This window comes from Solea senegalensis, linkage group LG2 (genome assembly GCF_019176455.1).
Source record: "Solea senegalensis isolate Sse05_10M linkage group LG2, IFAPA_SoseM_1, whole genome shotgun sequence".
Classification (NCBI taxonomy): domain Eukaryota; kingdom Metazoa; phylum Chordata; class Actinopteri; order Pleuronectiformes; family Soleidae; genus Solea; species Solea senegalensis.
In genome coordinates, this window is record NC_058022.1 from 25,021,030 (window position 1) to 25,037,083 (window position 16,054).

At 38.7% G+C, this 16,054-nt stretch overlaps 1 protein-coding gene across 23 annotated transcripts in view; it reads right to left on the reverse strand.

Moving 5' to 3' along the window:
• The window catches only part of clasp1a (cytoplasmic linker associated protein 1a), an 81,077-nt gene that overhangs the window by 9,958 nt on the left and 55,065 nt on the right, over positions 1 to 16,054 (reverse strand). For 5 of the 23 annotated variants that reach the window (XM_044018431.1, XM_044018425.1, XM_044018426.1 and 2 more), the window contains 17 exons: positions 15,563 to 15,727; positions 14,071 to 14,229; positions 13,041 to 13,103; positions 12,083 to 12,186; positions 11,436 to 11,459; positions 10,576 to 10,820; positions 9,892 to 9,955; positions 9,704 to 9,706; positions 8,675 to 8,838; positions 7,938 to 8,016; positions 7,676 to 7,819; positions 6,823 to 6,918; positions 5,301 to 5,450; positions 4,836 to 4,942; positions 2,916 to 3,063; positions 1,589 to 1,835; positions 687 to 743 (listed from right to left, as the gene is read on the reverse strand). In XM_044018431.1, the coding sequence (XP_043874366.1) occupies positions 687 to 743; positions 1,589 to 1,835; positions 2,916 to 3,063; positions 4,836 to 4,942; positions 5,301 to 5,450; positions 6,823 to 6,918; positions 7,676 to 7,819; positions 7,938 to 8,016; positions 8,675 to 8,838; positions 9,704 to 9,706; positions 9,892 to 9,955; positions 10,576 to 10,820; positions 11,436 to 11,459; positions 12,083 to 12,186; positions 13,041 to 13,103; positions 14,071 to 14,229; positions 15,563 to 15,727 (2,019 nt within the window). The remainder of the gene's footprint in view (positions 1 to 686; positions 744 to 1,588; positions 1,836 to 2,915; positions 3,064 to 4,835; positions 4,943 to 5,300; positions 5,451 to 6,822; positions 6,919 to 7,675; positions 7,820 to 7,937; positions 8,017 to 8,674; positions 8,839 to 9,703; positions 9,707 to 9,891; positions 9,956 to 10,575; positions 10,821 to 11,435; positions 11,460 to 12,082; positions 12,187 to 13,040; positions 13,104 to 14,070; positions 14,230 to 15,562; positions 15,728 to 16,054) is intronic. The other 18 variants (XM_044018498.1, XM_044018489.1, XM_044018496.1 and 15 more) reach the window with 11 other exon arrangements.

Here is a 16,054-nt window from a genome sequence, read left to right on the forward strand (position 1 = left end):
TGCAGTGACTCACATGGAGAATGACATTAGGAATTAGCCCTCTTAAATGATAGAGGTAGTAATTCAGATTTTAAATAATACTTACTGCAAAATACTGCTTTAATAAAGAAACCAGGATACTTTGATTATTTTAACAAATAAAGTACAGTGTAATAAGCTGATGGGACTTAACTGACTACATTGCTAACATAACCTAGTATTAATATAGTAAAGTAAATAGTAAATAAGTAAAGTGCAATAAAATATTAAAGAAACTACACATTCATAGGGGAGCTTGCATTATAACAGCAGGAGGACACCACAGTAGTAACAGAGGGAGCTTGCTTAGTGTGATTTGTTTTGTTGTAGACCTGTGAATATCAAGATATTTATTATTAAGATTATTAAGAAGACATATCTTACAACCACCCAAACAATCATTTGAGTGGTTGGGAGAGAAAACCACAACCATGTGGTAACCCACCAGTCAGTTCTACACTAAAAGCAAGATGTACTGGACTTAATGAATGTGAAGGGAAGTAGGTGGAGTTAACAGAATTTAGATGTGAGTGAATCATGCAAAAGACAAAGAGTGATGGAGTAAAGGTACAGCCTGTAAATGAGTACGATGGTTATTAAATCATAAAGACTGGAGGTGAATCTTTCAGATATTCAGTAAGACAACTCAGGCAGGGAGGCTTCTTTACCAGGAGCTAAGACCTTGGGGAGCATCATCTTGTTTTCACCACTTTCCTGACGTCGGCCTGGATTGAGGTGGGGGAGTGTAGATGGAGGTGGAGGTGGGGAACAGAGGGGAGACAGGAGGCAAAGAATGTGATGACAACAAGTGACACACACACAGTGGCTTGTCTCTGTACAGCAGAGGAGCTACAGATTCACACAAAGTGTGACAAATTCACACCTTGCAAGAATGCACTATTAAACTGAGTAACCAGATACAAAATAACCATTTATAATAATAATAATAATAATAATAATAATAACAATAACAATAACAATAACAATAACAATAACAATAACAATAATAATAATAATAATAATAATAATAGTACATAATTTGCCCCTACTGCCAGCCATATTTTCACTGAGCTTGCACCTGTCAGCCCCCTGGTTGCTTGCACAAAGATGTAATACAAGATGTAAGTGCCTCATACAACTCCACCTCAAAAATCTCAAACTATACCTTAAAAACAAGTGAAGTACTTTGATCTTAGCAACATCATGTAGTTATATCTTTAAATATAACATACATTGTTATATCTTAATCATATAAGACTTCCTGTTGGATTTTCATAGCAGTGGATGTCAGGAGTCATAACCAGATTATGCTCTGTAAATTGTAAACATGAATATACATTTAGAACCTCATAATTATAATGTCAGAACAATGTATCTGTAGATGAGTTAGAGAGTAATGTGTATGGGACAACAATCAAAATATATAAAATCAAGCAAAAGTTTCAAAAACATAAATGTATGGAATGTGCACTGTATTCTAAGAAATACGCATACAGCACATTGTGAAATTAATTTCTGTCCAGTGCGATAACCAATAACCAATGTAGTTTTTATTATTGATTAAACTCACAGTCGCGAAACTGCTCCACATCATCGTCAAAGACAGCCTCCTTCAGTGCGCTCTTGTCATATGTACAGATGGTATCTCCATAGCCATAAAGGGCAAACTCACGGCCACGGGGCCCAGAGAAAGAGCGTGGCGATGGTGTGTTGAGTAGAGACGTTTTGTTGTCCAAGGCAGTGCGTCCTCCTTCCACCATTTCCAAGCCTAAACGAGCATCAGAGCCAGGGGATGATGCCACTCCTTCTCTCCCAGCCTGTTAAGAAAGCAAGACAGATGGAAGATACGAGACAGATAACAGTTATGATTTTAGTTGGAGCCATCCAAAAAAAAAGTGATTTAACACATTCAGTGTTGGGACATGCTACTGTCCTTCATGACCAATGGAACTGGAAGTAAAGGAAAAGTCAAGAGCAGCCTGTGTGAGCTGATGGGTGAAGAAGAAAACAATCCCTTTACATGCTTAAATTAAGTTAATGGAAAAAAGGAAAGTCACCAGATAAAATGAGTAAAAACACAACAATGAAAATACACATAAAATAATAATAATAATAATAATAATAATAATAATATAACCTTTAAGGTTCTGGGCAACCTGAAATAAAGAACAGTTTGCTGCCACAGAAAAGGCCCCAAGTCTGGGTAAGGAATTAAGCTGCCAAGTTGTATCAGTGCAACAACTCAGTCACATAGGGTGGCGTGTTGCAATGATTTGCAATACATTTTGATGTGACAGGAAAGCAGTGTAGTGAAGCCAATGTGACGTGATGAACTAATTAATTACTTTTTCAAATTCCTTTGGGGGAGAGATGAGGTTTAACCTTCCCTAGACGTCTAATTTGGAAAGAAAAACTACTTTTAACAACTGAGTTGATCTGCTGCGTTGTCCATTTTAAAAGCATTGTCAATGAACCCACCAAGATTTTTCATGGAGGGGTGACACCATTAGAAGACCAGGTTTACTAAATAAAATGATTGAAATGTTCTTTTTGTTAAGACATAAAAATTAAATCCATCCAAGACTTCTTGGAGCCAATTCTTTAACAAAAGTGTGAAAAGAAACATTATGAGTTTTTAAAGATGGATCCCAAAGGCAGCATGTAAAGATCATATCATGGTTCATCACAGATGCTAATTACTATCTCACTTCTTTATTAAAACAGCAGATTGTTGTTGATTTCTGTATATCCTTGGGTTTACATTAAATACATTTTAAGCTTTCAATTTAAATTCTCTTTTTAGCATTTAAGACTGTAATTAAAGGTAAAAACCCTTGTATTATCCAAGTAGTATTATTGAGGAAAGAGGTGATGTAGTTGAAAATGTTATGACTTACTGCATCATCCCTCTTGCCCTCCCGTCTGATTGGTTCATTCAGGTCCTCCTGGCTACGATAGCTGAAGCTCTGGATGGCCTCAGTGACACCACGGAGCGAGCTGTAGATCTCTTCAGAGTTCATGTTCTCCGTATCATACTCCATCATACTACCAGACACAAACGCAGAAAGTTATATACAAAACTATATAAGCAAAACATGAGAAGTGGGTATAGAAATATAGAATGATTGCACTGTGATTAGCACTGCTTAGACAGATGTTTTTAGAGAGAGCAAAGCTTAATGTCAGTGAAACAGTAACTGTGTTTCCATCCAACCCTTTGCACATTTGACCATATTTCAAATGATTTCCATAGATATCCATGGTGGAAAGAATAGTCAACCAGCTAAACTGGACCAAAATGCAGCATAAATGTAAGTGATGTAATGTTTGTTATCATTGGTGTGTGGAATTGTCAGGTGATTACTGCTGCATCTATTTATTTTCGTCAACTACAGCATGCAGTATGCCAGGGTGACAACGTCTTCTGTAATAAGAATTAGAACACACCTACCAATTAGTGAGTGATCAGAGTAATTATACTTCTGCATCCTTATTGCACAGCAGTAGTGAAGTATAGTTGGATGGAAACAGTATTATACTGTATGTTACACTATCATTTCAAGTTATTAGAGTTATTACTGTATTTAGCAGAGAAACTAACATTTAACTGAACTAAAAGGGAAATCTGGACTACGCAAAAGGTCTGTCCTCCTTGTGGGCATAATCTCCCATGTGTCACAGCCCACATCATTACCTGGGTGAATATGCTCTGCGTAGGACCCTTAGGGAGGGGGCAGCAGGGGTAGAGTGAGGCGGAGGAGGAGGAGGAGGGGCAGGGGGGTGCTTTGATAGTCCATCAACACCCCAACCCCATAACCGACTGTTGCAACAGCACGGCCGAGAGGGAAGGATGGACAGACAGACAGAAGAGAAAGAGTGGGGGCAAGATAAATGGAAACCAACAGGAGGAGGAGACCACGAGACAAGACGGAGGTGGTGGAGGAAGAGGAAAACAAGTGTGAAAGAGAAGAGACAAAAAGAAACTAGTCTGAGCTTTAAAGGTTAAGGGAAATTGTTAATTTAGAGGAGAGCAGTGGAAAAGTAGCAGCAACCCACAAAGTCAGTTTTAAGTAAAACAAGAGCAAAAAAAAGCCCTGCTTTGAATGAGGAGCCGTGTTCCATGAACAGAATGAGCTACGACTCTAAGCATCTTGCAGCTTCAACTACAGTAATCACAAGCAGGAAATACAATAGATCTATCAGTGTACATGGTATTCTGCTTGCAGACAAAAGTGCTTTAGTTGAATGAGCTGCTCAATTGGAGAAAATCTATATATTTAGAGAACTTTTATTGCTTTATGCTGCCGAGGCCACACTGATTACATCTGCAGTGCGTCTCGACTGCATCGCTAATGATCTGCATCTTGCACGCCTCTGATGTTCACACAGGGAAAAGGTCTACACGAGGGCTGCAATTATCTATCAATGACAAATCACATTCTAAAATGATCTATCTACGGAGAAAATAGGAGAGAGCTCATGAGATGCTAGTCTCACACAGGCTGTGTGGCTGCTTTAATATGATAACTTTGGTGCCTAAATGAAAAGCAGGATGTTAACTGACATAGATGTACTGATTATACATCCAGTGTGGCCCAGACATCACACTGACAGGAGCAAATAACTTCGGTTACCTGATGTTTCAACAGCAGGCAGTAAATGTTTTATTAATAAGCCACATGCTAATCATCTCTCTGAGCAACTCACAAAGTGTTAGTCTCCAAATGAAAGCAGATGATGCCATACAATACATGATTACATTGCAGCCATGCATTAGCAAGTGCTACTGTATTAAAAGAAGATCAGCGAGGATCTACCTTGGAGAAAGTCCTCCATGGGAGCAGTTTGTTGGAGAGGTTAGGGGGCTGGTTCTGCTGGGAGTGTGGCGCTGTGGTGTCCGTCCGATGGTGTTGCTTGGAGACCCCTAAAAGAAGAGGAAACACTAATGAAATCGCCAACTAATTAAGGCCTCACACTGATGCAGAGTTTTTACTCGGTGTTGGGGATCTGTCTGATACTTAAGCCACCAGGTGTATTCCTCTGGTGCTAATGCAGACAGAGGGAAACTATCTGGATTGTTGTGTTGCTAACATAGTTTGCTATGTAAAATGGGGTCTCACATCTAATCTAAAAACAATTTGTTCAATGGTAATGGTGCCTCGAGTCTGGCAAGAAGAAATAAAATGTGTTCCCATATTTATATACTTTCAGAACTCATTTGTTTTACACAGATCCTACATTTAATTTGAGGACTCCGTACTACGGTGTTGCATCCTACATACCACACTACTGCTGGTATTGCTGGAGTTCTTCAGATGGTTGTGTAAAAGCTTGGTGGCTCCATCCTGGAAGGTTTTAGGCAGTGCTCCCAGCAGCATGGTAAACTCTGGGGTGTTGAGCTCAAACAAGGATATCAGCACCACCTGAGCAGCCTGCAGGCAGATCAATGCCACAATTTAGGGTGAGGGACACATTTCCTACTGCTGGAAGATACAGTTCAGATGGCGTTCCTTGGTTTCAGAGGAACCATAACCATGTGTTTACAACTGAAATTTTACCGGTAAAATTATAGAATTGTACTAATATTATTGTATTAAGGTCAGCATCTGTAAAACCACAGAAGACCGGTCAAACAGACAAATAACAGCCAAAACTATTCAGAACAGAAACACATGAGGTTGTAGAAACACGCATAGAAAACGCATTAAAGTTGAGTGATGAAAATTGCATTCAGTGACCAAGACTAATGAAGGACACACTAATTGAAGTGTACTGGTGTGCGCTGTTCATACATCACTGTTAACACATGCAAGTTACTCCAGATAAACTTGTGGAAAGTCATGTTTTTTGTAGTTCGTTGGAGATGAAGACTACGTTAAATGGTACCAAGTACAATCCTGCAGACTAAAATCAAACTTGATCAAAAACTTTCATTACAGCGCAACGTGACTAGTTAGTCCTAAGCTGCATGGCCTCTGTTTTTAATCATTTCTGAGATAGTTAGTGGACACCATCAGCCCTATTCAGACCTGTTGTTAGTATCCAACTATTTTATATTTTATTCTATTCCAGTCGAGCTTTATTGTTGTTGTTAAAAAATAAAATTACAGAGCTCATTCTGCAGATCTACCACACAACATAAATAATGTAAAAACATGTATGTTTTTTTCTAGGCCACCACTGGTCTTTAAATTTTATACTACAAAATGCACTACAGTAACTTATTACATGTAATTGTGACGATTAAACTGCGATGAAAGCACATCCATACAGAGCAACTGCTATTAATTAAGTAAAAGATGTAAGCATGTATAGCTTTATACTAAAGCTATAGCTAGTGCACAATACATACTGACATAAAAAATAAAACAATACAATACAAAATTTGTGATTCAAACGCTGTCGAAAAACAAAATGTTAATAGCATGCAGGTATGCAGGTGGTTAGAGTGAATCAAACAGACAATGAAGTGTTAGACACACAGAAGTAACAAAATAATACTATAATTGTTGAGCAATTAATCTGGATTAATGGTACATTCATATGAAGCAGCAAGCCTTTGCTGTACATCAGGAAAAAAAAAACACTAATGTCTCACAACAAGCTTCAATTGTTTGGTGAGTGAACAAATAACAAGGCAAAGACCGACTCTAAGCAGTTATTACGGCAAAACAGCTGGAGCATTAATGGTAGGGGGTGAGTGAAAAGTTGTCACAGTCCTGAGGGTTGGTGGTGGTTAGGCACCAAGCAGGCAGGGCAGTGCGTGCTTGTCATGTGTTGATTGGCTGCTGGTGCGGGTTCTACCTGCTTACACCTTTCTTCCTGGTTACCCTCAGTGGACAGTAAGGCTGCTGTACTGGACCTGCCAGCTAGTTCCTCGCTCACCCAGCTATGAAGGGTCTGGGGCACAGTGGCAGGGCAGAATAGGAATTACAGCATGATACAGGTGCTCCACCAGAATATGGTTAAACCGTACCAGCCTTTTAAAACAGTTTGGCACAGATCATCACAGAGTGGGTCAGTCTTTCAGCATATTTCTACTCAGTCAGGATTATATTAACTCCTCTGTACTGGTGACTTGTTTCCAGCCTCCTGGAAGTCAGACCCTGATTAGGAAATAGGTGAGGATTTTACTTGGGGGAACACAGTGGTTGAAAAACAAACAGAAGGTGAAAGGGAGAGAATTTATGATGCAAGTCAAACAAGCTGCACCATTGACTGAAAGCCATTCAAGTTTACAACTTAATATAAACCCACCACAGATGGAGAAAATTAAATAGAAATGGTGTGGACATATGTCTGTGGGGAAAATGTTCATTTTGTGGATCTGTTTTGAAAAAGAAAAAAAATCCTTAAAATGAATCCAATTATCATTTTAGTCTCAAAGCATTTAAGCACTTAGTTTAGCAATAAGCTCGCTCAACTTTGTGTACTGTACCATTGTTTAAACAGTTTAGTAAGGCATGACCTTGGTAACTGGTGTTACGTAAAACCCTAAAAAACTTTAGGCATGAGATAAAGCATAAGAACACACTTGTGGGCCTACAATTTCTTTACATTCCAATAATGACATTGTACCACAATTATTCTAAGGGAAGAGTCATGTTAAAGTAAATGTGTCCAAAGAGATTTCTGTTATCATCAAGAGCTGGCCTACCTTCCTGACATCAGAGCTTTTGGGTTCAGTGGTCCAGGTGATGATGCGGGACACAGCCAAACGTGTCTCACTGGAGTTGACGAAGTCTGTTGGGTCCATCTGGCGTGCGAGGGACTCAATGTACTTCAAAATGGCCACCTTCACCTAACAAATCAACAGTCATTTAGTCTTTTTTTTTCTTTTTACAAATGCACATTAAACAACCAGCGCTCACCTCTATTATTAATCAGTGTTTTTAATCAGTGTTTCTCATTTGACTTACCTTGAGGTTTGGTGTCTGAGTCTGATCTACAATGAACCTCATCAGAATGTTGAACTGTTGGTCAAATGGAAATGACTCTCTAAATGTGCACACGCACGCACATACACACACATACACACACAAACAAACAAACAAACAGAAACAAAAGAGGTTAGATTATTCCTGCTCTATTACACTGTGTAGTGTTTGTTGAGATATAAGCTACATTTTACTAATCCTACTTTCAGACATGCACTTAAGCATGTCTGAAAGCATGGGTATTTTCCAGAGGGGAAGCATGTGAGAATGAAAATGTATGCAAAAGTCTCTCTGGATGTTTTCCAAATTTTGTCCTGACAGCTTGCTAGTAATATTTCTAGATAGCGTCTAAGTGAGTCCATATGAGACACAGCAGACGCTTCAGATAATTAACAGCAAGCAAATAAGCAGTGTCCTATTATAAATGCTGAAGCCAGGCTCCACCCCTTTGTGTTAATTTTCTGGTCATTCTCCTGCTGTGAATACATTTGACCCAGACAATCTGTAGCTTGATTTATTTGTGGATGGCAAACTTCAGAATATGCCAGGACCCTGAAGTTTGGGTGTACTTTGTAAGCCAAATAACTCAAAACTACATGTTTTTTAGTGCATTTCATTCCACAATAAGAAATTGGACAATTTAATTCTTAAATACTGTAAAGTGTCTCCTCATCCCCTGGAAATGCACAGCAGGTTGTTATCTTAGCTGTTGGACAGACCTTGTGATATCCAGAGCCTTTTGGACTTTGGCCTGGACAGAGCCAAGCAGATCTGCCCCCATTTTCTTCAGCAGCTGAGTGAGCAGGACAAACAGCCAGTCCTGCAAGTCCTCCCTGTGAACTGTGACGAAGTCCACAAGTGTCTCCAGGAACATACTGAACACCTGAGAAATCAAGTCAACTTCAACTTCTATTTCACATGTTCTATAATGCATGTAAAAACAATGTCGTCTGATCAATATTCTTCACAAAGTAGTGTACAATTGTAGGTACATAAACAACATAAATCAGAGACAAAGATATAAGAAAGTTTTATAATGTTTTTTGAAGGTTTCATTAGAGAGGGCATGTACTGGAGCTTGCAACTAAAAAAGAGTGTCACCCTTTAAGTTTGAGGGATGACCAGTACTGACTGGTTGAATGACTTTAGGGATCTTGATGGAGTGTTGGGGGCTATAAGAGAAATTGGATAAAGGAAAGTCCATCTATGGAATTCTTTATAGACTAACTGAATTTTAAAAATGTAACTTAAAGTTGATTGGGAGTAGAGAGAGACAAATAGAGAACCAGTTAAAACCAAGCAGCTGTGTTCTGCACATACTGCAGGCATTTGCGTTTTGACTGATTCCAATGCACAGTGTGAAAGTAAATTACTGGTTTGTCATATGGGATTGTTTCTTAATAAGAGGAGTTAAAAGTTCATGTTGTGAGAATGTGTGAGGTCATCTTGTTATGCAATAAAACCTACATGAGACTTGCTCTTCACCTTGAATATACATAATGTGTAACCAGATATAGATGCTTTTTTAGATGGCTTCCATTGGTTAAATAATGTGGGAAATAATACGCACTAATCACTTAAGATGCTTAATCTTCTCTCCTTAGTATTGATCAATATTTCTGTTTATCCATTATTTTATTAGACAACATGAAATAACAATAATCACACTGGGAGGTTATAAAATCAAGTCTTGTGGAGATTTCCAAAAAATCAATCAATCAATAAAATGAACTGTAAAACACACTTACTCTCTGTTGTTAAATCCACAGCAAGGCAGACCATGCAACACAAGACACTCCATTAGTATCAACAGACACATCAAAAGTACATAATAGGTCATCTGTACACAAGCTGCAGGATTTTGTCATTGTAGAGACCCTGTAGTTACAAAAAATGGTTAGTAATTTCTTCGGGCAGTCGAGATGATCTTCTATACCTTGCTATGTGGATCTGCAAACATTCTGGTGAAGATCTCACAGAGTCTCTTCAGCTCCACTCGGCTGCAGTCAACAGAGAGAAACAAACAGAAAATCAGGGCATTTGCTATCTTCCATTTATTACAAAGTTTCCCAAAAGTTCAAAATCATTAAATGACCTCCCCTTAAAAGAAAGTTTTCTGATTGTGCTTCATTTTACTAATTCTGCTGAAAATGTTTATATGCTTTGTTACATATGTTCTTGTGTATTATTCTGCACATACTTTTATTGATTATTCTGTTGGTGGTTTGGTTGTTGGTTGTTTTGTACTCTATTCAAAACTGTTTGTTGAGGGTTGCTGTTTTTATAGAAATACTTTGTAACAATGGTTTAGAACTACTCTAGATGAAGATTATTTTTATAATCACCAAAGGTGATCATACCATAAATCATGTGATGTGAGAGAGAACTACACTTATACACCTCCTCTCTATTTACACAGAGAGAGAGAGAGAGAGAGAGAGAGAGAGAGAGAGAGAGAGAGAGAACTACTATAAGGATACCTCAGGTCATCTGTTGTCTATGTTCATCTGATTAGGGAAGCTCAGATGACAAAAGGTTATTATTTTAAAATCCAGTGGGTGAAACATGATGATTGATAATTTTTGGAAATACACCATTAGTCTCTTGAGTTCAATCCCACCTCAGTATTCTTTGGCTCTTGAGGAGGTTCTGCAGACCCAGCAGGCCCTCCTTCCTCTCAGACCAGTTGGAGCTGGCGCAGTGGTTGAGGACCTCTGCCACATCTTCCGTTTGGCGCAGATAATGTGGAATGCCTCCGTTTCGTGAACTGTACGAGCGCTCGGAACAAGCACTTGACGCGTCACTGTTGGCATCATCATCGGAGTACATCCCTGGTGATTCGTACCTCCGTCTCAACGGCTTTCGCTACAAGAGAAAACAGAACATGAAGCAATGACAGATGCAGTATGATACTTTGTTTGTTAACCACGTTCTGCAGGGATAGTGTTTAGTCGGATACACTCAGACGTGAGGCAAAATCTTCGACACAAGGTTAATGCAGCTGCATCAGGTAGCCATGCAGTTTTTTATATGGTTCTAATTAATATACAGTATATCTCATATTTTTCTCGTAAATACAGTATGTTTCTTTTGACTAAAAGGGTAGATTTGTACATGTACGATAATCTATTGCAGGGATAAAAATTAACCATAACAAAAGCCAGTTAAGCAGTGAAAAAGTAAGAAAATGACTATTACAAATGCAGAAATAAAAAATTTGAAATCAAATCATGGACTTTAAATAAATGTATGAATGAATAATGTGTGTATGAATAAAGAACTGAAACGAGTATCTTTCCACAGATTCCACTTATCTGAGATGCAATGAATATCAACATTCAGGGAAAAGCTATATAAATATACAAATAATAATAAAAAAAAGGGACTGGGGTGGTGGGGAGCCAGGCTGTGTTATTTTCTTAACTTGATTAGTGCATGATGGCATTGATAACACAAACAGTGCAAAAAATGACCAACTACCTTATTCCTGGAGTCTCCTAACAGCTGAAATGGTAACAAAACAACCAGGAGGGAAAAAGGAGAGAGGCAAGTTTTAAAGGAGGAACAAAGTACAAAGAAAGTACAGCTCTTCAGGGTAAACAAAAGACATTTTCATTTTTCATCTGTGTGTGAGTTTATGGGTCATAGATATATATTCTGTTGTTAAATTCTCACTGGTGTGTTTGACATTGCATCCTGGCCAAAATAATGCCATACTTGCATCAGAACACATAGAAAATTGGGGATTTTTAAATAGCTTTTAAACAGCAGTGAGAGGTTTTGCATGTTAACATACTAAAATAGTTCAGAGTGTCCTATGGTTATGATGACCATGACTGAGAAGCTTCATACCTATCGGTCTCATTTATTGGGAAGAGACTGGCAACCCAACTTTGAAAGCTAACAAATTGGTGAGAGGGTGGGCCAAGGGAAAACCCATTAATGTTGCTAGTAGCACACAGGTACAAATTTGGTGCTACAGCAGATTTTATTGATGGCTTTATAATTTAAAAATATGTTGAGTTGAATTGAAAACTTTGCCTTGTGCTTTCTGTAAAAATATTAACTTCTTAAAAACAACAAACTGAACACAAATGTTCATGTGTCTGCTGAAGTCAAGAACTTACCAGAGCATCTGCAACAGCTGCCTCCACCTCAGTACCAGTATTTAAGATCCTCATGGCATTGACTGATGCTGAGATTCTTGCTTGATGAATCAAACCATACCGGTCTGGACAGGAAGTGGGGAAACAAAAAGGTAAAGGAAAAAAATTATGACAATGACGCTTTGCAACACAGTTAAGTCGTCACTACAACTTACCAGACAACAGTTTAAGCAAAGTAACCTTACACAGCTTATAAAGAGAGTGACTATTTCCTTTGGACACATTTGGCAATTTAGTATCCAACCACCAAAGGCAAGAATTAAAACATTACAAAAAACTCAATTAGAGGATGACCAGGCCATTGAACAAAAGCACAGGAATAATTGTAGCTATACCACTTTCCCTGGGAGAGACCACCACCAACAACAACAACACCACCACCAGCAACAACAACAACAACATGCCCCACACAGGAAACACCTGTGTACTGTCAGCTTAAATAATACAAATAAAAGGTGAATCAAAGAGAGAGAGGTACAGTTCACAATTCAATGGATGATACAACTAGATGGCAGCCAATCTCAAACATAACAAAATGGGTAACTTCAAAACAAAAAACCCGAAACACTTTAAAGTACAAAAAAAAGATGTCAGATGATTTAAAAAAATAAATAAATAATGACAACCCAAAAAAATTGGCAACAAATGAAGTTCAACTGAGTCAGTCATAGTCAATATGAAGACGGTAATGCACTGAAAATGGTAATGTTGAAACAAGGAGATGTTTTTCCCCCTTAACATGCCATTTTTTTATTCGCTTCAATGACGACATAAAACACAATAAATTGTACAATGTAATGATGGGTGTTTCCTACAGTAACATCATTGCATGCTGGTACAGTAGGCATTAATGCCTCTGAGATAAAGGTAATTTCAAGGGGAACCGAGAGGAGCGATGTGTTCTGATCATGCAGGTCACCTGACTGGCCATGTGATTCGGCTGTGGAGAGAGCACTGGTTGAACGGGAGTGACGTCGGGAGGCTGCAGGGGACAGGAGAGGTGGGCAACGTATAGACCAAGGGGTTAGTGACGTGCGCGCACACACATACACACACACACACAACAGGTTTAACACCAAAGACACCATTTACACACTGCTGACATCACACATCACTGCCCTTCTGCTTTTATATTTGTGTACTTATTTCAATATAATGGTACGATTTGGGTTGACATTTATTCATAATTGGACACTTCTGAAATAAGAACATGAACAATGTTTTATTAATTACAGAGTGGGGGTTAAGTATTTCTTTTAAGTGGCTCTGTGTCTTTGTTTTTTGTGTTTACGCACTTGCCAATATGACCAGCAGAGGCCGCCAGACGCTTGTTGTGTGAATGGTGTGAAGTCTGCCATCTCTGACTGCCTTGTTTTTAATTGAAATCAAAATTAATAAGATGTACTCTTAAGTCTCTTACCAGCAGTGTAAAAGAGGCCTCTCATTATGTTGTGCAAATGTTAAAATGCTATTTGAGGTGTAGTCAAGACAACGCTAACAAACCAAAATCATACGTATTTAGAGAACTTGTTTTGCTGAAACAAGAAACCACTTGAGACATAACAGTTGTCTGTTAAACCTTTAAAACCCACAATATACTGTACGTACAAAGGTCCATTCAAAAATATAAAACATGAAAACAGATGAATTTGGTACATGATGTTACATTATTATGTAATATGTAATATTTATGCCATCTATAAAACAGGATTCACAGACGTAAATAATAGGTTTTATCCACCACATACAACCAAAAACGTCCCCAAACCCCATACAGACTTAGTTAGTTCATGCACAGAGAAAAACAGGCAGCAGTGTGAAATGACATCAACAACAGAGTAGATAAGGTAAGGGAAAGCTCATGTGAGCATGTGGGAAATTTTGTCTGCTTGGGACCTTCTGGGCCACAAGAGCTAATGCAGAACAGCTATTAGCTCAGCGGTACTCACCCAGGGGAGCAAAGCCCCGAGCTGGGCTGGTGTCGCGGCTGCTCTCACGACTGGTGTCGCGACTGCAACCCTGACTCATGCTGGGGCGGGGAATGCGGCTCCGGGCTAGCGTGCGGTAGGGAAGAGCAGCGGGAAGAAGAGCTTTACCACACAGGCTGGCTGTCAGAACAACAAGTTAGGTGGGAAGGTCAGTGTATGCATTCATGGGTCAGTGTTGGGGTGAGAGTCACGATGAGGAGAAGACGAGGGGGAAGAGGTTAGAAGAGGAGATGCCTAATGGTATAGTGCCCTGCAAGTGACACATACATCCGATGATGGTTTGAACAAAAAACAGTACTTTATTTTCTAAAAGATCTGATTACAGAGGGAATGGGAGTGTATCTATTCTGCATGGAGAAGAAAAAGGATGATTTAAGGGCCCATGGGCCATGATCTTAATATTGTATACATTGTGATGACAATGCTTAGTTAAGAGACAATTCTGATGTTTGAGGCACATGAAGTGCAAAAACAAATTATTTAGCTGTTGTTTAAAATATAATATACTTCAACAACAGGTAAATTATTGTCCATGGGTTAAAGAGTCTTATTGTCAAAATGGGACTCTATGGGAGTAAAGTATACAAAGAGATAAAAGCTTGAGAGGTATTGAAGAATAAACAAAGAGAGGAAGGAAGAAGAACTGTAAAAAGAAAGAAAGAAGCAGTAGTTGTGTAGTGCAGAGTGTTAGTGGAGAGTGAGTTGGTGACAAAGCAAACTGTGAGTAAAATTTAGAGGGTGTCAACACTGAGAACAACAAGCTTCTCACTTGGGTCAGAAATTAGATGTATAAAAGGAGTATAAGGCTATTACTTAATAAACACAAAGCAATCGGTATTAAATTCTGCGTAATCAGCAATCGGTATTAATTAAGTTGTTAAAGAGAATAACAAAAACCTGTGAACATCACAACACTGATCTTTTCTTCTTCTTTGTTGCAACTTCCAAACGCTCCCCTGACAGATGAGGTAAATGATGTTGAAGCAGATGGTGTTTTTTACATTAGTACATCTGTGTTAAGATAGATGGTGCTAACCAGCAAAACACTTTAACCAGAATTGCAGTGTGTTTAATTACAGTACAAAACAGAATGAGTTTAATTTGATCCTCAAGGATTTTTAATCCACCTGTTTCAAAGAGCTGTAATCACCATGGTCTCTAAACCAAAAATACAGATGAGTAGAGGTTAAAAGCATTTGAAATAATGTTTCTATCAGCTAATAAAATGATAAGTTAGCTGTACAATGGTTGTTCTTATCATCTGAGTGCAGTGTGAGTTCTTCTCTCCTTGTCTTCGAGTGATACATGTGTTCATGACGTGTATTCCAAACAGCTTCTTTAAGCTTCTTCAAGTAATACAAACTTCCAGAATATGACATAATTAGTCCAGCAGGGCCCCAGCCAATGTTTCTACAGAAAGTGACTTGTGTGAGCTGTGTTTGCCTGCTCTTACCGAGACCCATTCTGCTGGGGCTTGTTTCTCGGCTGCAGCCTTGGCTGCGGGGAATCCTGCTGCGCTTGTCAGCTGGCGTTGTGGAGGCCGACACCGTGGCTCGAGGGATTCGACCATAGCTGCTGTGGCTCAGCAGTTTGCCGGGAGAGCTGGAGCGACTGCCAGCTGTAGACAAAGAGATGACAAACATACACAAAATAAATTACTATAGATACAGCAGAGAAACATCTGTGTAACAGAAAAGACTGTAAGAAATGTGCATAATGTATTCTTCTGCTTTTATTAAGTGTAAACCTATGTCATGTACTTCTGAATCATTTACTTTTAATTTGAAAGTGCGTGAATTAGGCATGGGACGATATCATATCATGATTATCCTGATCCAGAATAATTGCAATCGACAATATTATTGGGATAAATGTAAAAATGTGCTTAGAAGTCATAAAATTGCTCTAAAGCACACTGAAATCACTTAAGTAAACACAGTACAAA